The sequence below is a fragment of the Rhinolophus sinicus genome, linkage group LG03 (genome assembly GCF_036562045.2).
Source record: "Rhinolophus sinicus isolate RSC01 linkage group LG03, ASM3656204v1, whole genome shotgun sequence".
Lineage (NCBI taxonomy): Eukaryota > Metazoa > Chordata > Mammalia > Chiroptera > Rhinolophidae > Rhinolophus > Rhinolophus sinicus.
This window is the reverse complement of record NC_133753.1, coordinates 190,077,597-190,101,698: the sequence shown is the minus strand read 5'-3', so window position 1 is coordinate 190,101,698 and position 24,102 is coordinate 190,077,597. Positions and strand designations below refer to the sequence as shown.

General features: G+C 45.6%; 1 protein-coding gene and 1 long non-coding RNA gene across 8 annotated transcripts in view; both read left to right on the top strand.

Annotated features, from left to right (window-relative positions):
* TRIO (trio Rho guanine nucleotide exchange factor) overlaps positions 1–24,102 on the top strand; it is a 324,184-nt gene that overhangs the window by 262,620 nt on the left and 37,462 nt on the right. For 4 of the 6 annotated variants that reach the window (XM_074329063.1, XM_074329067.1, XM_074329065.1 and 1 more), the window contains exons 35-37: positions 18,821–19,113; positions 20,587–20,757; positions 23,346–23,441. In XM_074329063.1, coding sequence (XP_074185164.1) covers positions 18,821–19,113; positions 20,587–20,757; positions 23,346–23,441 — 560 coding nt within the window. Of the gene's footprint in view, positions 1–18,820; positions 19,114–20,586; positions 20,758–22,313; positions 23,219–23,345; positions 23,442–24,102 lie in introns of those variants that run through there. The other 2 variants (XM_074329068.1, XM_074329064.1) reach the window with 2 other exon arrangements.
* LOC141570730 (uncharacterized) lies at positions 737–5,579 on the top strand. Of its 2 annotated transcripts, XR_012495178.1 has the most exons (3): positions 737–2,323; positions 4,633–4,791; positions 4,917–5,579. It is a non-coding gene; the product is annotated as an uncharacterized LOC141570730 (long non-coding RNA). The 2 variants fall into 2 exon arrangements; XR_012495177.1 differs by lacking the exon at positions 4,633–4,791.

The window sequence follows — 24,102 nt, the reverse complement described above, 5'->3', positions numbered from 1 at the left end:
CTCCTCAACTCCTTTCCCCTCCCTTTCACTTATAACATCAGCATTCAGCTGGTTCCATGGATGTCAGTCCAATGTGTTAGATTATTATCACTCCTTCCAGGTTGGGGTCATGTGGTATCTTTACTTGGTGTAATTTATCTTTACTTACTTTGTAAAGTGCCGTATTAGATAGTAAACATTCTGTAATCTCACTGCATGAACAGAAGGAAGGAGGGGATGAGAAAAGCTTCCTTCCTTTATTGCCTTATTTCGGCTGTGCTGCATTTCTGACAGATGTAAACTTGAAATTGGAAGAGGGCAGTCACTGGGGAAATTTCCCATATATCTTAGCCAAAACATTTTACTCATTCTTAAACATCATTCTTTTCCTCTTTAGTAGAGAACATATATTGCACATAAAATAATTAATTTCCCTGACAGCCCTTTTTTTTATTATTATTTTTAATTAATGGTCCTTGCTTGGCAGTCTGTATTTTTGGAAAGAGGCAAAGTGAAATATTTAATAAAGGTTGTAGTAAACGAAACCTTAGAATGTCAATTAACTTGATTTCCTTTAGGACATAATTTTTACTGCTTTTTTTGCCAACAAGAGAGAAGATTATTTATTTAGTAATAAAGTTTTCTGGCATAAAAAATGCTCTGTGCAGAATTCTGCCTCTTGCTCTGTCCCAGCATAAGTACGCCATCTGGATTTGCTGTGGGACCTTCTACAGGGAAAAACAACCTTACGCTTTGCTTTTGGTGTTTTAAGAAGAATATGAGGCCTGATGTGGGCCCATAAATGCCCCCTCCTACTTTGTGTCTGTTTGCCGGAGGGAGGTGTCAGTGCCTGACACAGCCTTCTTTGGGTGCCCTGGATTTAGTCTCTTCTTTCTTATAGTTGTTCATTGTCTTACACTTTGAAAGGAACTAGAAGTCTGTGCTACTTCCACAGTTTTTAGTTGGAGAATTTTTAAAATTGACTTTGCAACAAATGTGAGGCGGTGGAGGGAGAGCCAAGTTGAACTTTTTTTTAAACTAAGAAACTCAAAAAGACAACATTTTTCTTAGCAAATGAAAGCAACACAAATACAATCATTGATACTATCAGGTATAAATGATAAAGCAGAAATGAGAAGTTATTAATAAAAAGAACTTAAGAAGGCAGTACATGATTCAGCTAAGGTAAATGCAGGCTTCCACAAATAACACCCTCTCAGAAAATGTCTAGGTACCTGCGGGCCAGGTACAGCTTGGGATCTGTGAAGAGCATTCCAGGTGATTGCCCCAAAGCAGGGGACGGGCCATCACAGTCACGTTTGGAGAGCGCTCTGTGCTTCTTGAATTAATGAGAAACGAGATTGTGTGAGCTTCCCGGGGAAGTTGAAAAGTCAGGCTAATGATGGTTAAATAGTGGTGGATATTCTCCTGCGAATCCATTGTGCTGTGTGAGACAGGGAAAGAACACATGGGAACTTTGAAATGAAGAGCAGGAATTTATGTCGGCTAAAGAAAATGTCCAATTTCCGTAAAGGACAAAAGTGAGCTTTTGAGATGCTTTACTAAAAACGCCCACACGAGTCACAAGTAAGGATATTTATTTTCACTTGTGTGGCTGCTGCTTGTGAGGAAGAATGAAGATAGTTTCTAATAAGTGAGGAGTGGCATTGCAGCAGAGTGATGTAACCAGTTGGCTGTGGACTGAGTTACGTTTCTTTCTGCTATCAAGTCACATCAGGAGGCTGTTTGTTGTATGTCTCAGAGAAGACCTCCTTCCAAACACTCAGAGCCCATGTCAGAAAGCCTGGCGTGGGTCTGTCAGCTGACATTTCACCGAGTACGGAAATCGCAGCGTTGGCCAGTGGAGGGAGGAGAAGCAGCTGGCTCCCAGTGCGCCCTCAGAATTTGCTTGAGCTGCAATTAGAGTCACTGTGGTAGAATGTGATCCAGGGCGCCTGGATATTCCCACATGTGAACGCCAACTGTAAAGCAGAGCTGAGAAGCAGGCAGAGGGAGCAGCCACCCACCTCCCCCGTCTGCAGGCGCCCCTGGCTGGGCCTCGGGGCCCGCGTCCCTGCCTGTGTCGGCCCCGGCCTGCTGCTGAGCTGAGCGCACGGTGTGCTGCGCTGTCTGGTTTTGCTGAAGAGTGGCTCACCCTGCTGCTCGCAGGCACAGACAGGGCAGGGAGCTGAGCCTCAGCCTCCAGCCCGCTCTGCACGCACCATGCCAAACGGAATTAAGCCCGTTGATCCGCTGGACTCACTGCCGTCCGTCAGCTCCGTGAGCTCAGCCTACCGCAGCAGCGGGCAGCCGGGCACCTGCAAGTACTGGATCCTGGACCTAGGTACCCCTGCCCCTCCCACCCGCCGCCTTCTGCTGTCGTTCAGGTGGCCACTGGGGCGCCTGCCGTGTGCTTTTCCTCTGCACTGTTGTGTGTTACACTGACGGGGCTGTCTGCCTAGTGAGAGGGGCTGCGTGGGGGTGTTTTGTGAGGAGCTCTAGGAATGGGTCGAGAAACGGGGGACTATGTTCTGTGCAGTCAGATGTTGATTGCTCCGTTGTACGGCACTTCTAATATATGGGGACCACTTTCCGTTATCCCTTTTTTCTTATGAATGGCATGTAAACATGCTAAAGTAATCTAAGCTGCAAAATGCCTTCTTAGGATTTGAGTTGGTCTTGTGTCTGTTTCAGGTTTAATTTTGTTGGGGGTTTTTCAGACTGTTCAAAAAAATGGCAGTGTCCTGCATTTGCATTTAGATTCTCTGGTTCCTTCTCTTAAAGACTGCAGCCATCTAATAAAACAATATGAAGTTACATGGGGGCAAGGGTCTCCCAGTAACCACCTGTATATTTCAGGGGAGTATGTGTGTGCCAGGCTCTGGCTTTATACACAGAACTGGAGTCAAGACAAGAAACCATAATTCCTGCAAACTAGATATGCTTTCCTCCATTTGAGGAAAAGGCAATAATAGGATGATACAGAAGAATGAAGTGAGGGACGAAATGAGCTGTGTGGGTCCTACAGAACCCCTGCAACGTTCCAGAGGAGGCTGGCTTTCCAGCAGTAACCTCTGACGTCTGTCCAGACTGTACTGCCATTAAAATGACTTTCTCACCGGCTGTCACCTACATGCCAGCAGGGATGGCTTCTACCACAATTTCATTCCTGACCTGCTGCACTTTTAATGTTTGCCATCACTTTCTGCAGCGGGAGGAAAGAGCCAAAGGGATCTGGTGAAACCTAGTCACTTCCAGTTTATTATGAGCTTAGTAGAGAAGTGTTAAGGTTGAGGGATCCACTAAAGAAGGGCGGTCAGAGGAGCATGGGGGCGCAGAAAATGTGCTTTCGGCATGTGAAGGGGAAGTGGCACTGTTTACATGTCTGTCATGAAATACCAGAGGAAAACAACAAAATTATCTCTGATTAATGGGCCTCGAAGGAGGTAGGTGTTGGCTTTCTGAATACGAAATTTGCTGGTATAAACATTGTTTTTCATAACATTTCTCGTATTTTTTTGTTCACAAGGCTATCAAAACATTTTTAAAAGTCACTGACCATAGCATTTTTCATATTTATGTTAATTGTTCAAGAATAGCCTCCTCCCTGGACATGTCCAAGCTGGGCGGGTCAGTTCGTGACACCTCACTAGGAATTCTGCACTGGGTGGGTGAAAGTAGATGTTCCTTACTTAGCTCTAGTGAAAATAAGGAAGCCTGTGCAGTGAAAAGAACAATCGATTAACATCCAAAGTCTAGTTTAAAGTCTCAGCCACTCAATAGCTCTGGGTCTCTAGCAAATCACCTTCTCTCTCTGAATTTTCTTTGTCTGCAAAATGGGATAACAATAGAGCACCCCTCTCACTGTATCATAAACATCCCCAAAATTTAGCCCAAAATATTTTAATGAGCAATTTTCCTAAAAAGTAATAGATTTTAAGAAGACATAGCATTCTTCTTATAGAGGGAATTTTGAATCCTAGCAGTATTTTAGCTCCTTAGGAATTCTTGTGAAGGGTCGTTATTAAACTTTTTAAACACTAGAGGATCGTTATGCTATTATATTTTTGGTTTCCCCCAGATACATTTTTGTTCTGGCAGTTCTCAAACTATAAGGGAAATTCTAGGTGATGTTATCCAAGCTTTCACCACAAAATTTTTAAGCTAACGAATTTGGAAAGAAATTGGTGTCCACTGGGATTTTCATGAAAAATAAAAAAACTAAAAAACAAAAAACTAACCTCTTTACAGTAAATGGTAGATGAGAGAAACCAAAACTCTAGTTTAATTTTTTTTTTTAACTGGAGAAATATGACTATCATTCTCTTTCCAAACCTTCATAGTAATTCCAAGATAATTTCCTAAACACCATTTTATATGAGTGATCTTTTAGTACCACCTGATTCCACTTATTAAATTGATTATGGGGGTATAGACATGCATACATGTGTATATATGTACATATGTATCATATTTGAAAAGGAAAAAAATGACTTTGATATCCCATAACTAAATCCCAAAGTAACTTTAAAATACCCAGTAAATCATAGAGAGTGATTGTACAGCCTTTCTTTATACCCACAAGCAATCTGGGGGTTCATCTATTGGAACACCTTGGGAAAAGGCAATTTTTCTGCTTTCTGACACTTTCAGAGGCGTGTTCTCCTCATCCCGTGTGAATTAGTCTTGCTCGGAATCATCTACATGGAAGCCTGTTTTCATTCGCAGACATTGCCATTCCCAGTAACACACAGCCATAAGCCTGGCGAGTTTTACTGCTAAGTAATTGTGAGGAAAAGAACTCAAGAGAGGGTAAGGTCAAGAAGAACTATAAATTACCTTTTAAGAGGGTTCCAATGAGAGAGCCCAGTTATACCGATAAGATAGTGGAACTGCAAAATTTGTTCTCGTTCTGAAATAAGTCTACCCTTTTATAGGACATATGGAATCTGTTCCAGTGCTGGCTGTGGCCCCCTGAGTAAGGAAAACATAACGCAGTGAACAGACGTTAAACAGACCTTTACACAGAGTGAGCTGTGTGCCTTATCATTCTTGAACTCTTTTCAAGTTTTTTTTCCTTTTGTGATGAGAAATGTGGATTCTCACCAGTGCAATTTTTGTTTTTATAACTTGAAGGGAAACATTGCCAAGACCAGACATAGCAAAGAGACGTTTCCTTGCTGCAACGCACAGTACGCGCCCCTTCTGAGGGGATGCAAGCAAGTGACCAGCAGGGCCCCTGGCGTGGATGTTGCCTGAGCCCAGGACAGTTGGTTTTCTGAGAGGGAACGAAAACCACACAAGCACTCAGCGCACTCTTGCCACTGGGACACCGGTTGTTCATACAAGTCACTGTCTCACATAGATTTTGTTCTGTCAGCCTTTTTTACTGAGTCTGTTTAAGACACGATATGCATAACACAGTGGGAATGGTGTGTGACAGACGCCAGGCCACGTCTCCTCGTCTCGGCTCACTTCTGCCAGGGCAGCCCTGGCTAAATCCTTGTGACCTCGTTCGGTTTCCTCATCTGCAAAAATAAAAAGTATAACTATGGTTATTATGTCCTCCAAAAACTACATTAAAATGTTCTTCCTTTTAAGTGAACTGCAGTTTTAAAATAATTTTGTTTTCTCATTTTTCACTGATCAAAGATGTATTTAGTTATCACTCTGAGCTTATGATAACAATTTTTGGGGAGCAGAGGGGAGTGTTACACTGGAAATGTATAGATATATATTTCCAGCCAAAAAGCGAAGAAACTTCAATTTATTTGGCCTAATTTGAATATAAAAGTTTGAAATATTAAACCTTTTTGAAGTTAACAGTACAAAGACTGAAACGTCCCCTCAAAGTGCCCTGGAAACATGAAGGTCCCAGGTTAGAGCCTGCAGAGCAGTGGCCTTTCCTGGTTCTGGAATTCTTTCTTCTCCCCAGACTAGGAGCAGCTGTGATTTCCCAAGGGGATGTGCTCTAAGTATATCCCTTTAGGTAGGCTTCAGGGGGGACACAAATTTATGGCTTTTTACTGGGAAGAATTTCCTCCAGGTGCTCAAAGTTGGCCCCGGGGTGAGTGAGCAAGTCCATAAACCCAGTGCAGTCTGCCTGGGAGCCTTGGGTAATGAGCCGTGGAATTCATCCGTGGGGGCTCCCTCTATTTCCTCTTCCCGTCTACAAGGGCTGGAGGGAAGGGGGTGGGGGGGGAACCACAGCCCACAGGCTCCTAGCCGTGTTTTTTACAGTTCTCACATAAAAACCATATAAATCTGAACAAAGTGCATCACCCCAAAATATGTAGTTTCTCTGAATCTGTGTGCTAATTGTAAAAAATAATACTGGAAAATTGACAGACAAGTGGAGCAGCAGAGAAGGAAATAACAGTCATAGGCAACTGCTGAAAGCATTTGGACACGTTTTCTTCTAGTCTTTTTATATATAAAATGATGCGTCTTTTACTTACACTTTTAAGTTTTGACTGTATGAAATCATCTCAGTCCTTTCTGTTGTCCATTTTCTCACATGCACAGTTGAAGAAAGTTTCTATTGTTACACTGTGTTAAAATTAATAGCAATTCATATTATGATCATGGAGCTATACCTTAGCGGCTTGAAAAGACTAGCGTTGTTCCCCTCAGGATACAGCCTCTGAAGAACTTCTGGAACAAAGTTTATAGCCCTGAGGCAACTCCTCTCCCCTTTTATCTCTTAAAGCTGATGGATTACTGGAAGAAGTAGCCCAGTGGCCCAGAGCCCCGTGAAGTTGAATAAGAAGTCTTTAATAACAAGAAGCAAATGTGCTTATTGTGATGTAGAACTAAAAAGTGAATGTTGTTCCTTTGTCTTTCTCCAGCTAGAAAGAAAGCCAACACACTGCGCCTGCCCCAGCCGTTCTCCACCCCCACTCCCAGGCCGAGGCTGTTTGGTTATTGCCTACCAGTGCTTCCCTCGCAGGCCGTGGCAGTGCCATTCTGTCACAGGGGGCACTAATTAAAGCCAAGGACAGCATTTGTGCGTTAATTGGCATTCACAGCAGAGGCGTGCTTTTCATTCCCTTTGTCTCCGAGCCTGCTTTGTTCCTTCCTGAAGTAGTAGCTGCAGGCACCCCTGCCCTCCTTCCTTCTCACTTGGTCACCCAGCTGCCTGAAGAGCACCGACTGGGGACCGCTTACTGGTGAGGAGGTGTGTCGCTTCTTAGAAGCTGCCCTGTCCTGGCCACCATCTCCCCTCCTGAGGCCTGTTATTCGGCTCCCATGTTGGATACATGAATAACCAAAAGCAGTGGCTCCAACCCTCTTATTTTTGCTTTTTGGATCTTGTTGTTTTAGTATGTGATACCCTGGAAAGAGAGTGGGCCGTCAGTCCTCAAGAAATTACAAAATCATAACTTGAGAAACAAAATTCAATGCCATTCAGTTCTGGTAGGGGAGTAGAGGGAAGGGGGCCAGATGTCATAAAATCGAACTAGAGAAGGTTATGGGATTGCAACCCTTATTAAGCCTGTGCTCTTGGAAGTAGATGGTAACAATGCAGAATGCACACTCACACAGTGAGCTTTTTGCCTCCTCAGCTATGTGGGTAACGTTTTAATCCCGTTTTGAAGTGCTTAGCTTTAATTAGAGCAGCATTTTGCTTTTGGTAGAGGTGTTACTGAAATATAATTGTGAAAGGAATTCCTAATTGGTTAGGGCTTTTTGTTTCTTTGTTTTTGAACCAAACCACCAGGGACCCTAGAATATAAAGTACTAGATATTTGCTCTGCGGTTTTGGGGTGGGGGGGGAGGGAGGGGGAATCGTCGTTTCCTGATTCTCCACAGCTGTAACTCTTTCTAAACTAATATTCCATCCCTTGAGACTGAAACTCCAACTAACCTGCCGGGTAGATGATGTGAAGAGTGATACCGCTTGGCAAGCTCACTGCAGAACATTCCAAGGCCAGGTTGTTTTTTTCTTTTCCTAATGCTATATAAAAATGAGTATATGGCTCTATGAAATGAGTTATGTGGCTCTATGAAAACATTTATAAGTTTGTGTGGTTTATAGCACATTGTGGTTTGGTATGTTCTTATGCAATTCATGCATTTTCTAGAATGTAGGAAAAAGACTTTGCATGGTGGCACTCTGAAGCTGGTCTTAATTTTTAAAAATAATAAATTTATATATGAATGAAGAGAAATCTATCACCACCTGAAATAAATCAGTCGTATAGTTTAAACATCTAATTGCAGAATGTTCTTTTAAACCATTTTGCAGGGAGATGTCTCTGTTCATTTAAACACATTTCCAACTTTAAAAATCTACAAATTGGCCCCTAAGAAAATCTTTGGTTTCTTCTTGAAGAAGGTAGCCTAAGTTATTTCATTTTTTTCAACAGTAATAAGGAGACATTAACCAAAAGTATAAATATTCATTGTGAAGGATGTAGTACCAAATATAAGCTTCCTTTAAAGCAGATCAGAACTTTCACTGCTAGCACTTTGTGTCAAATGTTAGAAATAATTGTGCCCACAAGTTAAACATTTGCATTTCTTAGCAGTGTTAGACCCTCGGGGAGTGTTGTGTGGGCACCCCGTGATTGCTCGTTTCCCCCCAAATTAACTTTCTGTTCCCTTAAAGAATGATTATTCAGGACAATAATAAACACTGTCTTGCCTTGGGAATGACTTCCTAGATGAAGAAATTAAGAATCAACACATTATTTTATCTCAGAGCAACCTCGTTGTCCCTAAGTCAGCGATACACTAAATACTCAGTAGTCTGGTAAACACACGGGATTTGTTTTGTAATAATCTCTCTTTAAATGATACTAATCTTCAGTGATTTTGTGCAGAGAGCAGCCATTTGACTTCTTGGCAACACAGAGGGCCTCAGCCTCTGGAAAAGGCAAATGAATAGAGGAGCAGTCAGAAGTTTTCCTCTTTTCTGAGCCTTTAAGCAGAGCCAGGCCAGGAGCAAGATGTCGTTAATTGCCTGCGTGGTGGAGCCTGGTTGGTGGCCGTGTGGTCATACGCTGCGCCTGCTCCTGCAGAGCTTCCGGGAAGCAGCCTGGACTTGGGCTTACACCTTTTATCTCATCATGTGAGAGGGGGAGTGGAGCCAGGTGAGGTGTCAAAGGACCGTCTTCCCCTCTGCCTCTGCTCTCAGTGGGGATCAGGCCACGCACCAGTTCCTGCCACTGCCCAGGACTTCACTGGGGCAGTGCCACCCACCCCCCGGGGGGGCTCGGTGTGGGCGGCGGGGCCACTCTCCCTGTGAGTGCTGGTGCTACCTGTCCATGCACCCTTCTGATTTCCCCCTGTGGTGACACTGAAGCTGCCGGTGTAGCTCATGCATCAGGAGTGTGGGACCAGGTTGGGAAGCGTCAGAAAGCTCTGGCATACGTTCCCGCCACTTGCAAGATTTGTGTGTGCTTCTGGTCTCATTTTTATGTAATTTTTTGAAAAGGCATCTTTCATTCAGCAAGGATATCTTGAAACACCTGCTTTTGTTCTTCTGTAGAAGGCAGGTATGAGCCCACCTCTCCTCCCAGCCATCACTGCCTTGGGAATTTCTTTTCCTTTTGTGACAGTTTGGACTTTTGGTTGCCGAAAAAGCCTGCCGTTCATCCCCCAGAAATCTTTTTCAAGGGCAAACTCCCATAAAAAGCAGAGAAAAGGGCCCTGTCATTCCAAGGAGATAGGAATGTGGGCTAGAAACTCTCCTTGAACAAAGCCAGTGTTTGTCCCAGGCAGAAAGGGATCACGTTAAAAAGTAAGTGCCAATGTAAGCCGAGTTTAAAAAGAAGAGAACTTCTGACAGCGTACTCACGTTTCACAACAGTGTGGTTTTAATGTTGTGTGGACGTCTTCGCCCGGAGCAGCTGACCCACGTGTGCCTGGGTTTCCCTGCCCCACCCCTCGAAGTGGGTATCAGGGAGGCGGGTCAGCCCACAGCAGTGCCAGGGGGCGGGCGCCTCTGTCTCTGCGGGGGCCTGTCTGCCTCCTGTGCAGAGGCCTCCCCAGTGTTCCGGGAACAAGGCATGACCGCTTCCAAGCTCGTCATTTCCAGAAGCCAGCAGCCTGGCGATGGACCGTGGCCAGTCGTGGATCGCTTGTACCTCGAGCGAGTTTGCATTCCTGAGCCAGCAGATGAGCCGGGTCCTGTTTCGTTCGGGCCAGGATAACTCTTTTCAGCAGATTTGTATTAAATTCCTCAGGTTGATCAAGACTGTCCCATTCTTTGTGTGATCCACAATCAATAATGACTCTTTTCTTCATTCTTTCATTTCTGAGGTGTTTCCAGATTTCCACTTTGGCAACACGCGATATCCTGTACATCTGGTTAGCCAAGCAAAGGATGATGGCATCTGCTTTCATTTTTATTTAATTTCTTTACTTTACATTTCTTTATTGGAAATGCAAGTGGGGAAATTCAAATGGAGAAAGACCTTTAAAACGAGCTGGTTTCCTGACTAGGAATTCTGACAGGTTAGCGTTTCCCTCACAAGAATGAGTTTCAGAGGAAAAACGATGCTTGAAGTTTTGCATTTGTTGACATAGCCATATTTTCCAGTGATTTTGTAATGTTTTAAGTGTTTTCAGAAACCACACTAAGAATAAACAGCATTTAGAGATTCTCTGAGAGTCTACAGAGCAAGTTTGCACGTGCAGCTTCTGTTGGCCTGTCCTGTAGGTTAGATGGACGTTACAAGCGTGGTATCTCTGGGGCTCCTCCCTGTAGGTGCTGTTGAGAAGACTGTTCTCTTTTCACAACAAGACTCCCTACTAGTGCACAAAACAGGGAAACTGTGTGTGTGTGTATGCATGCATATGACCATACTCGTGCCTTCAACCTTCACGAAAAGGTAGAGCACTTGTTTCTAATGGAGTCCAGTTGTTTCTAGTTGAGTCTGTTTTAATTAATGCCAGTGATTTCACTGTGTTCTTGCATTCGGGTCCCGGAGGGCAGCTGCTAGTGAAGGGCTCCCCTGTGAATTTGCGGAAGAGGCTGCACAGGGATTGGTGGGTATGTTGGTCATTTATGTGCATTTTCTCAGGCAGCAAAACCCATATGTTCTTCATTACAGCGTGAGCCATGCACCGTGCTATGCTGGGCCTCTGGTTGAATCTAGGGATTATTGAAAAAAAAAAAATGGGGCATTTATCTTTCTCCTTCATGTTTTCTGTGTTCCCTTCATATCTGAAAGCAAATACCGAGTTCACATTTTTGCATTAAGGACCCTCTGTACACCAAATCGTGGAATGTGTAAAACTTGCACCTAATGTTCTCTTGCCACATTTTCAGTCATTATTACTATCCTGCAAACGCATGCCCAGTGCCGATGTACAGCTTCTAACTTTTAGAGTCTTTCCTGTGTTAACACAAATTTGCAATAAAAGTCAAATTGAGAAAAAGTTTCAGATACTTATTCACAATTAGAATATAGATTTAAATTTGGAAAAATATGCTAAAAATACTTGCTCCAGTATGCTGAACCACCACCAAAAGCATAACCACCTCACTGGGCAGGTCGGTTCCCTCTTCATTACCTAAAATTCCCCAAGTAATACTTACCCGGCTTCGACTTAACTCATCATCCTCGTTGGTCACTACACCTGGCCTGTGAAGGTGATGATCAGTGTGTGACATGAAGAAAAGAGGTGTCCCTAGAAATGCGTCTGGAAGCATCAGTTACAGACTAGCTCACTTTTTTATGTGATCATCACGATAATTCCTAGTGTGTTATGGTCTATTTTTTTTTCTTTACTAAAAAAAAAAAGTTTACCTTGATTCCAAAAGCAGGGGTTAAAATCCAATTTGAAAAGCATAGAGATGACACTCAGAAAATTTTGCTCCAGAATATTTGAACCAACACAGTCAGCAATCGTAAGCTAACCACATACTCATACTTTGCTTTGTAAATAATTTATAGCTCTCATTTCCACAGGTACATTACAACCTTCATGGTATGGCAGAAGAATTTCCTAAGTAAAAACGTGACTTGCTGCATTGAATTCTGCACATGACAGAGGTTCGCAGAACTGTCATAGGCTGGTACCCCTGATTAAACCCTGCCCCGTCTGCTCTGACATAGTCTGATGGAATTCTCTTCAGACTTTAGAAGCGTCTGCCCCAAACTGCCCTTGAACTGTCTTTCTCTACCACATGGCAATAACTGCTACATAACATTTCTCTAAGTTGTCACAACTGGGATTGTCAGTTAGCACTTTCCCGGGGAAGCGTGCTGGGCTCTGCTTGTCCTGGTTAGAGCACATGTATCAGGATATCACCGCATTGTTCATTTGGTGTATGTTGTTGAACGCCCACAATGGACAGAAAGAGGGGAGTCTCTTTCTTTAAAATGAACCATCTAAAATCATTCTGTGGAGGAGAATTTGAAATGTGAGACGGCTTTGATTGGAATGTCTCCCAGTGCTGAATGGATGCATCTGTGTAGTGGTTGTGCCTCGTCAGACGTAACGTGGCCCATGTGTGCACGTTCGGCCGACAGAATGTGCAGTGAGGGATGCCTGTCACAGCAGACTGCAGTGACGAGTGAAGCATTGTGACACCAGCCACCCAGAGAAGTCAGGCCTTCCCATCCCAGCTGTCCATTCTCCCAGCTATCGGCCTGGGCGTGCTGTCTTCCCGACGGGTCCTCACACATCTATCTCCCAGCTCCACTTTGTCCTGCTTTCTTCCTTGTCTTTTTCAGTTTCTTCTTCTCTGCAAAAATGGAAGCATTTGCCTCATGTTTGTGTTAGGCTATCAGTTTACAAAGACCTTTTTTGTTCCTTTCTCCCAGCAGCCTGGTGAGGAATTTGTCATTTCACAATCAGGAAACGGAAGGCCTTGTAAGATACCCACGCCCAGTGCATGACCACCAGGGCGGGATGGAACCCGGCCCCGTTGCTTTTGAGGGACCGTTAATCTGTCAAGTTCACTTTAAGGTAAAGGCAGGCTTTCAACGCTAGAGGGACAGCAGGAACAAAACAGCAAAAGCCTCTGCCTGCCTGGGGCCTGTCTGCTGTGGAGACAGCGAAATGGAGGAAGTGCATAGATTTTGGTGAGGCATATTCAAATTCAGGGGCTGGAGTTTGCAATGCAGTATACAGCCCTCCTCGGCAGGCCAGTTTTTACTCCACAACACTTATAAACATCTTTAAGACTTTACTGTTCTGAAAATGAGGAGAGGCTTAAAATGAAATGTGATCCTCCTTAGTCTGCCACTAGCAGGATATGGACCCTATTCCTTTTTTTTCTTACTTTTTTTTATTTTTTTTATTAAAAAGTGCTTTATTAACCACAGATGTCTCAAATTTACTGACTGGGACTAGAAGGCAATTTCTCTTCTCCTGGCAATTTTAGTGTTGTGTGTTCACATGCAGTTCTTTCCTGTGTGGGGCCGAGGGTCAGGGCTCCAGCTTTCCCGTCCTTTCTGTAGCGTTTTCATTATTGTAAGAAGAAATCTAGTGTGGACTTGGTGTGCACTCACTTCAGCCAAGATGCTATCTCCTTGGGGGTCGTTTTCCCCCTCAAAATAAGGAGAGATCAACTTTAATTGATTTTTCTCTCTCAGGGCTTCCACCAGATGACAGATGACTTTCTGACACGTTTGAGCATCTTTGTAAATGCTGCAGTGCGCTGGTAGTGTCTCTTTAAGCTGAAGTTTACTTTGTCTCCTTAATAAGGGACAAGTTATTAAAAAAATAGAAGCAAAAGGAAGCTGTTCATTAGGCTGCTCCATTCATCCTTCGTGCATCTGAAAATGATTTTAAGTATGTCTGAGACACCATGCTAGGCCTGTGATTACGAAAATGATTAAAGCAAAGCCCTGTTTTCTGGGTACCATGGTTTGCAGAAATATAACTTAGTAGGTTCTGTATGACCAGGGAGCCCTGGAGAAGGTTGCCTCAACCATCCCACATTTGTAAATAGTACTTTGCAGTTTGTAAAGCTGGTTCATTTCCATTATTTCCTGTGATCCTATTATAACCCTGTGAGATGAGGAAATTCACATGCCAAAATGTTGCCCTCGGGTCACAGCTGTTGAGTGGGAGACCCAGGCTCAAATTCAAACCCTCTGACAAGTCCCGACTTCCTTCTGGCACCCTAATGGATCTTCCATCTGGACCTGGAATCAATGGAGTTTCCCCAAGCCGAAAAGAGGAGAACACACATTCCCAAACAAAGCAGTGTGAACTGCAGGCATTCTTGTGAGTGTGAAAGTTACTGTCCTGAAAAGCACAGTACTGAGTGTTGAGTCTTTCCTTCTTCCAAGAAGGGAGGGAGTTGAGGGGAAGCTGAGAGACAGTAACCAAAGATGGGAGACTGGAACAAATGCAGTTTGTCTGGGTGACAAATGAGTTTTCGTCGTATTTCTCAGGTTGGTTCGGTCCTGCACCCTCTTCCTGCCCCAATGCCCACACCACGCGTGACGGTGCTCTCCACGTGCACGGCACCCCCACTCGGCTCCTCGCCTGGCTCTGCCTTGCAAGAAAGCATCACGTAGTGCGGGTCGGGACAAGAATAGCCTTGATCTGTTCTGAATTCCCATGTGTACGTAAATATTCCTCAAACTTGACAAAGTAGATGGTACTTGTAGCTCCCCTCAAAACTGATTGGGGTACACCTCAAGTCAGGGCGTTACCACTCACGTGGTCGGCTTAAGTCATCGGGCAGTAGCTTCAGCTAGGAAGTCGCCTGTAGTCGGCCATTGACTCACTGACCTCTTCATCATTTATTCAGCGTATACTTATTAGGCCCTAAGGTCGTGCCAGACAGCCTGCTGGCTGTGGGGCCTGTGGTTGTAAACAAACCAGACCCCGCTCCCGCCATTGTGAAGCCTGCAGTCGAGGGCACGGTCGGCTTGCGACCTTGACAGTTACCCAGCTGGGAAGGCTGTGTCCTGAAACGGTTCTACAGAGCTTTGGCCGTAGGCTCTCCACGCAGGGATGGCTGCTGTTAGCAGCCTGAGCCGGAGGCGAGGCCTCAGAGGCAGGGGCTGCCCAGCAGCGTTTAGGCCTGGGCAGGACGCCACACACACTGCACGTCACAGCCCTCCCCGGCTCTTCTGGGGAAGGCAGCACGCAGGCAGTCTGGAAGCTCTTCCCAAGGAGACTTCCTAAAGCTCTGTGATTCCTGTGTGGTTTACACTTACCTTAGGCCCAGTAACATTGGAGGCCTTAATTCTACCCGATTCCATTAGGACGTGTTGTTTAATTTAAAATTTGCAACAGAGCGGTTTGTCTAGTGGGCAAAGTCTGTTCTTCAGATAGCCAAAAATAATAGCAGGCACTTTATTTCATTCTATTGGTGATTGCATTAAATTTAAATAACTCTTAAGTTTTTAAAATTCATGGCTTATGCATTATGTCATTTCAGTAAAGGGAATATACGGGACTAGGACAATCCATTGATCTGGGCAAAAGGAGTTTGTGTATTCAAAAGAAAAAAATACAGTTGATTGTTTTCTCGGAGAGTGTCAAAAGCATGAAGAATTGAACATTGCTGTTAAAAACAAAATAGAAAGAAAAGGAGTCATTTATCTGTTTTGCTTTTGGTTATGTTTTTCATCAATCACCAGAATGGTGACTGATGTATCAGATCTGCACTAGAAAAAAAATATCTGCTGATCTGAGAGACAAATGAAGAAAGTTTTCTACATTTTCAGACTTCTGAAATGAAATGGTTTTTCAAGATACTAAAATTTGACAAAATTTCCTTCTTAGCTTATAATTGCTACTAGCATTTTTCTAAGTCATAAATATTCCAGTAAAATGAAATAATGTCACTTAAGTCGTTTGATAAATAGCAGCTCAGGAAGAGACCTGCAGTTCTCTTTAGTGCATCCGTGTGTCTGCAGCACTCCCGAGCTGCGACCTTGGGCAGCTCGCCCGCTTCCTCGGCCTAAGGTGGACTGGCCATGGCCATGTGGATAATGCTTGACCTGCCAAGTGAGAAGGTGATTTCTTTTGAACTTCCCCAAATGGAAAGAAGCAAATCCTATGAGCCCACAGAGAGAAGCTAGCAAATGATGTCTCTAGTTTCTTTTTCTTTTTTGAACCAGTTTGTGCAACTGCCAGCTCCCTTCCCAAGGAAGTTAGAACGCCCTGAGAATCATCTTCCTCAAGGCAGTGGGTCCCCAAAGCATTACTGATGGACTGCAGTTCCTTCTGTCCGACCTGCTAAGGCCTGCTGGGTCTGCTGGCCGGTGGAGGGGTGACTGTCCCACATTCCTGCCCACATTTCCCAGGAGCTCTGTCACTTGCTGTAACCCTGCCAGTTTGGGTGGACAGAGAGACTGTCAGAATTCATGCTACGCGTCCTCTTTTCACTTAGGGTTCCTATTGTGTGCGGCATTGCTCCCTGCCAAATTCCCCCAAATTCTCACTGTTGGCCACAGAAACACAGGTGAAATTCGTGTGTTGGCTTAGGAGGTGTTCCCTATTAGTTCTAATGCGTGACTAGTCTACCTACGAATGTGAAGACCTGTAATTCATTCATTTTATTGAAGTACGGGGAGGCCTTGGTCGTTTTCCTGCCTCCCCCGGCTGGTACAAGGCATAGCCAAGCTCCATTTGTGACACCTCATCTCATCTTGGCTGGTTCAGGATATCTCCCGACAGCCACCTGTGAGCCACCTTCACAGTTCTTTGTCTTGTGCAGTTATTCAACTGAGTGGATATCCGTCGAAGAGATGACTGCCCTTAAAGTATGGCCTGGGAATCAGCTTGCTCTGTTTCAGTAGGCTGGAGATTTCTGATGTTTCTGTTCGGTACTTAATAAGCACCTACTGTATGTGAGGCCCCAGGAGGACATCCAGTAAAACGGCTGAGGAGACCCCTGCCCCCATAGAGCTTATGTTCTCTGGTGCATAGGTTTCAGGCCCAGCTCATTCAAAGGCCGGCCGCAGTGCCGCCTCCTCCGGGAAGCCCTCTGTGATCCTCCACCTGATTCCCTTTCCTCTCAGCCTCTAACTTGGTCTGTTGTTTCCAGCTTGTGTCCATTCTTGCCTGTGTGATAGTCATGTGGTTCCAGAAAACACTATGTGGTGAACCCCATGAGTGAAGGAAGTCAGTTTAATTCATCTCCGTCCACTGGCAAGTACACCAAGAAGAGGTCCTGAGGTGAGGGCCAGTGTCTACTTCATTGGCCCTTTATCAGCAGCGGAGAACGTCCCTCAGAAGTACTTATTATGTGAATATTGTCAGCTTAATGGTGTCACTCTCTCCTACCTCGTCCAGATGGTGCCTGAGGAAAATGAGACTGATGTGGAAATGTTTTAGTAACTGTCCTTTAAAAATAAATAAAATAAACATGTATAAATATATATACATATACATACATGTACACATATGCCCAGACATACAGAGGGGAAAAGGTTATTACTCTTAAACAGAATGCTCTTTTGATTAGTTTTGAACCCAAGTTGGCCTATGAGAAAAATCTAGACTTTTAAGAATGAGAGACCCTGCTTGAAATGCCTCATCTGTTTATGGAAGATTACAGCCTCTCCATGCGAGGCTTGGGCCAGGCAAGGGATGGGACAGCAATTAGACGGGTCCACTGTCTAGTCCAGGCGTCTGGAGCTGGAGTGGGAAACTGCTATTGACTCTCTTACATATAATCACAGGATTGGGAGGAATTAACTCCCGTGCTTTTTAACTGCATCATATAATGGCCTCCATGCCTCAGAGGTAAATACAGCTAATACAGGTGCCTGTCTAAAATAATCTTTTCAAAGATTAATTTTAATTCATTATTAAGACTTCAAAAGATTTCAGAAAATAACAGGCATAGTGATTGAGCTTCCTCATTCCGTTTCCCAAAGTCGAGCATTTATCTCGTTTCACTGTGGTGGAGTGCCGAGTCAAGTGCTTGGGACCAAGGCCCAGTCCACTGTCATGGTTTTCGGTTTGTAAAGTCACACCTCACAGCTCCGCAGGCCTGTGGAGTGTCAGCTGTTACCTGGCTTTCTTCACATACCCTTTTTTCTCCTGGAAAATTATCAACTCAGGGTTGACTTTTTAAGATCCAACGAAAACATTCATTTGGATATATTTTCTGTAGAGCATTTCGGTTATTTGAGGAAGGTTTCTCCTCCTCACGTTTCTGTTTAAAATTGTGTATGTGTTTGTGTGGGGGTGGGGGTGGGGGTGTAGTTGTTGCTGGTATTTACTCCAACGTGTGAATTTTGCTGAGGTTGAGAGCAGAGATGCCACACACCTGTGTCATTCCAGCATCTGGTTGTGCACTTGGGGCCGTGGCTGGGTCCCCCAGTAAGCCCCTCAGCTTTGTCCTTTTCCCAACGTTTGCCCCTGACATGGAACTTTGAGGAGGTGCCTTTTGTCACCAGGTCAACTCTGCTGATTTGTACACATGCGTGCATGCACATATACATATATATGTTTACTCATTGAGTTGTACTTTTATTCACTGAGATGGAGTAAGTCAGACTAACACATTTATCCGACAGGATTCTTCATTTCTTTTAAGTTCTTCTGTTCATCAAGAAACGGGTGAAAATAATTTAAGCACTCTGTCCTTGATGTCAGTGACACCCTAACTGGTAACGCCTTTCACATCTGTGTGAAGGTGACAGTGGACTTGAGGATTGCTGAGGTGGGGGCTTGGGCAGGGGCAGTGGAGCTTGAGGACAATTGTCCAGCATGTGCCTGAGGGGTGGGGCCTTCTCCGGTGGTGGTTCTGCCCTGGAGGGTTAGCCAGCAGGCACAGCTGCCAGCGTCCACCGCATACCACTCACAATGGGCTGTGGTAGGGCTGCGTAGCAAAATGGCACCGCTTGGACACTGAGAGGGTCTGTGGGCCGTTCAGTCACTCTTGCTGTCTCTCTCCCGTCCCCAGACTCGCTGTCTGTCTCCAGTAATGATGCCAGCCCACCTGCCTCCGTGGCCTCCCTTCAACCCCACATGATGGGGGCCCAGAGCTCCCCGGGCCCCAAACGCCCGGGCAACACCCTGCGCAAGTGGCTGACGAGCCCTGTGCGGCGGCTGAGCAGCGGCAAGGCCGACGGGCACGTGAAGAAGCTGGCGCACAAGCACAAGAAGAGCAGGGAGGTCCGCAAGAGCGCCGACGCCGGCTCGCAGAAGGACTCGGACGACAGCGCGGCCACCCCGCAGGACGAGACCGTGGAAGAGGTCAGAGCACAGCTCAGCCAGAGCGGGTCAGGCCCAGGAGGCCATCCCGGACCCGCGGGTGTGGTCTCTTCCGGTTGTCGAAGTCGTTGCTGGTCTTGTGCCTCCTGGCATTTGGTTCTGTTTTGCGTGTGTCCCTGGAAGTGGCAGGGAGGCCGTTGGCTTCCCTGTGAGCAGGCTCTACATTCAGTGGGGACGAGCTCTCAGGGTAGCAGGGCCAGGACCCGCGTGTTGCTTCTGATAAAGAAATCCCGACCGTGAGCTTTCCTCCCAAGGCCTGGGCACCCCACCCCGGCCCTGCTCCAGAAGGAAGTGGGTGCTGTGCCCGCTCGGCCCACCCCTCCTTACGTGTGCCACGGGTGGGCGAGGCCAGGAGGTGCTGGCCCTGCTGCGGGAGATTTGAGCAGCCCCTGCGGTTTGCACTAACCCTCGGTGGCAGCACATTACAGGGACAGCACCAGTTTTGGACGGAAGGACTAGAGGAATGTTTGTTTGCATCCTCCACTTACTCCCTGACTACCCTCCCATTCATGCTCACATCTTGTCCTGAGTAGAAACTATCCAATCAGTTTACTTTGCTAACTCAGTAGTGAACATTGGATTATTCCCATGTCATCAAAGATAAATGTATGTAGGTCAGTCTGGAATTTTAAAAATTTCCTTGGGGGAGCGGCGGGCTTTAGATTATACTTTAAACAAAATTCCTTGCTGATCCCCAAGCTGTGCTGACAGCACGGGTGGTGTCAGTGAGGGGCCCGCAGAGTGTTTCACTTAGACCCCGCCCAGATCCTTCAGAGGCTCGAAAGGCCAAAAAAGGCAGACGCAGAGAGAGGACAAGATCTGTATCATTTAATTTATTTTGCAGATACGGGTTTTCTGCTGCTTTTTTCCTGGGCATATTTTGCCAGGGGTTTCCACTGTAGTGTGTATTTCATTATGTCCTCATCTGTTTTCTAAATCTGTGTCCTCTTAGTAGAAATAAAACTGAAATTTTTTTCTAAAAGTAAGAGTAGAGGAAAATTAATGTGATAATTCAGATTCTTAAAATGCATCTTGAATTGCATTTTTCTTTATGCCATTATTTTCGTGAATTTTATTCTAGCAAAGGACCAAAAATGAAATGAAAGTAGACCAAAGAAACTGAATCAGCATGAGAATGATGGTTCAAATTTTTGAATGTTATTTTTTTTCCTTGAAGATGAGAGGTGTACAAAGCCTGACGGGTGACATTGGCAGTTCCTTCAAAAGACACACAGTGGCCCTTCTCTCGTCCAAGTTGGCGAGCAAGATAGTTAGATTGTAGGAAGGAATGAGAAGTTACCATCAGGGTTGGAAAGAACTTGTTAATGCGATGTGCCATCTCGCTTTCTGTCCTGGCTGTATTTTTCTACTTAACTCCTTAGTGCTCATTTCTGTGAACTGACATTGACAGGCGAGGGCCCACGATGTAATGAGTGAATGTTGGTTTGATTTCAGAGAGGCCGGAACGAGGGCCTGAGCAGTGGCACACTCTCTAAATCCTCCTCGTCGGGCATGCAGAGCTGTGGAGAAGAAGAAGGGGAGGAGGGGGCTGACGCCGTGCCTCTTCCCCCACCCATGGCCATCCAGCAGCACAGCCTGCTGCAGCCAGACACACAGGACGACAAGGTAAGGGGCCCACGCTGCCCGTGCAAGAGCAGGGGGCTTGGAGTAGCTTCTGTACAGCAGCCTCATTGTAGGAGAGAGGTGACTCGGGGCTGTGGACGGGCACCTCGGAAACATGCTCCTCTTCCAGGTAGATTCCACCCGCTGTCACCCCAAACGTGTGGATCGCAGTGTCCATTTTACACTAAGCAGTAGGCTGACGTATGCAGTTGCTCATACCCGTACCCGTATGTAAAACGCTCAGTGCAGTTTTACTGGTGCTTCAGGAGTTGCTACTTGTAAAGTAATACTAAGTTTTGTCACTATCCTGACGAGGGTCCCCGAGCGAGCAGTCAGGCGTCACACACAGCCTGGGGGCTGCATCCTCATCGAGCATCAGGCCACCCTGTTCTGCGAGGCGTTTTAGCCCGTGGGTGCTGTTCTCAGATGAGACTGCACTGCTGTCCGGTTCCTTTTCCAGTATGCTAGAAGTCAGGACAAGTGGAGTGCGGGCGTAGGCGTCCGAGGGGAGGACTCCGCTCAGGGCACGTCTCCTCCCTGAAGACACGTGCAGGCTTCACGCCAAGTCAGTCGTTTTTTGTTGTTGTTTTGAGTTCTTCCATAATCAGAAATTGTTCAGTGTATCCCACCAGTAGACCCCTAAGACATCGAGAAGGAAGCCTGCTGACTGTGGTTTGGGCATCCTCTCGCATTCTGGCCCACGGTGCTCCCCCAAATTGTCAGGTGCTAAAACCGTGCTGTGAAGTCATTACTGGTGATTCTATTTTTATTGAATCTATTTATTTTTAGCAGTAACTAAGTTTTCGGAATAAAACATGTCTCCATCAGTTTCCCCTTCTCCTTCGCTGACCTTCCCCAGCGCTCCCATGATCACTTGCTGAAGCGCCTATGTTTTATGACCTGGGGTCGGCCAGAGCCCGTATCTGACAGCTGTGATGCGAGGCAGATCACACATTAGTCTTAAGCTAAGGCACACGTGTCTGCAGCCCCTTCTCTGCAGAAATTCACCTCTTCCTTCCTTTATGGCACTCGGTGCACAGAAAGGGAGCCGCCGGTCTTGGCTGAAGGATGTAGCTTGGGTTTGAATCTAGAGTTTGAGAGGGATATCTGAGGTGCAGAGCCCATGCTGTGGGGAGTGGAGGAGACCTGGGATGAAAGAGGGCCTCATCCTCCACTGCTCAGAGTGGACTCGGCAGGAAGTGGGGTTGTGTTGTCTCTCTGACAGTTCTTAAGTTTCTTTGTAGTATTCTAAGCTATACGTCTCTTAAGAGCAAAAAACCGGAATGTCTTAAATCTGGATGTTTAGCCAAAAGTGAGGTGCCGGGTCTAGTTAGTTACCAAATCAGAGAGTATTTTTCTCAGTTTCAACAGTGGGTTATGCTATATTCTTCTGTTTGCTGGAATCATTTATTGGTTATTGTTTTACCTACCTCATTGGGTATTATCAACAGCAATTCTTCACTTGTAAAAATCTGTAGTGATGTTCCCAGAGAGAATATTATCTTGTGACTAATATTTTGTTTTGTTCTGTTTTCTCTTTTTGTAAACATTCGCTGCAGCATTATGTTGATTTGTGTTCTGTGTCTGTTTTGGCTCAGTTTCCTTACCTCTCCATTTGAATTTTTTTGCTTGTTTTCTTCACCTCATATTCCAGATTTCATTAGACCAAGCCAACATTTGTTTTGCAAAGTGCATATCTGAATCCACATATGTAAAAGCCTCATTGTAAATGTATGAACCCGTACCTGTCTGCTGTGAGAAGTGCATTGTTAGGACAGCTAGCTGTGTGTCGCATGCATCTCCACTGACCTTAATATGAAGCGAGGTTCATATTATGCCCCTTTCTAGTTTCCAGTCAGTGAACGGCACGAGTAATCCGCAAACACACCATGTTTGCTAATTACTGAACTTGAACTCAGTAGCCCCGCCCCCAGATTCCTTAACTGTCACCCCTGTACAGCCTGATCTAGCCGTAAATGGCACCTGATAGCTTGTGAGGCCACAGATCTTCTGTACTCTGCACTAATCATTGGGGAAATGGATGGCACAGAAAATGGTGAGCTCGTCCCCCCTCCTCCCTGTCTGGTCAGTGCACCCTGGTTCCTTTCCTTTCTCGTTTCTTTCTTTTAACCCATAAGTACAGTAAAGCCATTTTATATCTTATTTTGTTTCCTGATTATTTGAGGAGTCACTCATTAGCCTGTAAGCCTTTCGTTCTTCCATTGAGCAGATTCTGTATTTTTCCTCCTTCGCCAATAGCCTAGCCAGCAGTTAACAAAAGTTAGTTAGAATTTTCCCATGCCCAGTCACCTCTTTGAAAACATTATGATGTGACATGACTGCGGATTAAAAACAGACTTTGTCTGCTTTCCACATGTATCCCAGACAGGTTTTATTTAACATTTCATGTCAGAATATTGTAAATTTAAAAGGATGACTTTAAATAAATGCAAACAAAGACAAACTTGTGGTCTTTTTGTCTGGAATTACTTTTAAAAAGAGCTTGAGCTTGCAGGAGAATTGACTGTCTGTCCAGTGACTAACATGAGGCCTTCCCCTCCCCCCTTTCTTTTTCTTAACTTCTTCCATAGGCCTCTTCTCGGTTATTAGTCCGCCCCACCAGCTCCGAAACGCCGAGTGCAGCCGAGCTTGTCAGTGCAATTGAGGAACTCGTGAAAAGCAAGATGGTAAGGCTTCCCAGAGAAAGTCTGAGTCTGGAAGCTGCCCTAAGGTGCTGCTGGCAGGTGGATGTGACCCCGTCCGTGTGTTGCTCTGGGCTGCGAATGTGCCTGTGGTGCCCAAGACCACCCTCACTTCTGACCAACTGCAAGCTCGGGGTCCCCAGTACACCCTCAGGTTCAATAATTCACTTTAAGGACTCACAGAACCTAGAAAAGCCCCAGTGGCAGTTTATTACCGTGAAAAGACACAGATCGAAATCAGCCAGGAAAGAGGTGCGTGGGGCAGTCAGAAAGGTTCCAGTTCCAGCCATCAGGTGTCCTGTCTCCGTGGAGTCGCGTGGACAGCGCTGACTTCTAGCAGTGATGTGTGACAGGGTGTACAGAGTATCGCCAACGAGGGTCACTCACCCGAGTCTTGGGATTCAGACTTCTCACGTGGGCTCAGTCACATACACAGGATGGGCCGCTTGTATGGCTCACCTTCGTCCCCTTCCCCTCCAGAGATCAAGACAGCATGCTGCCCAGAATCGCCGCCGGAAGTCACATTGTTAGCATAGCCTGTCTGTCTTGGCCCAGGGCCCCCAGGGAAACATTCTTACCAGGCAGGACATTCCTTGGGCTTAGAAGTACCTCCCAGGAGCCTTCAGAAAGGTTAATCCTTTCCTGA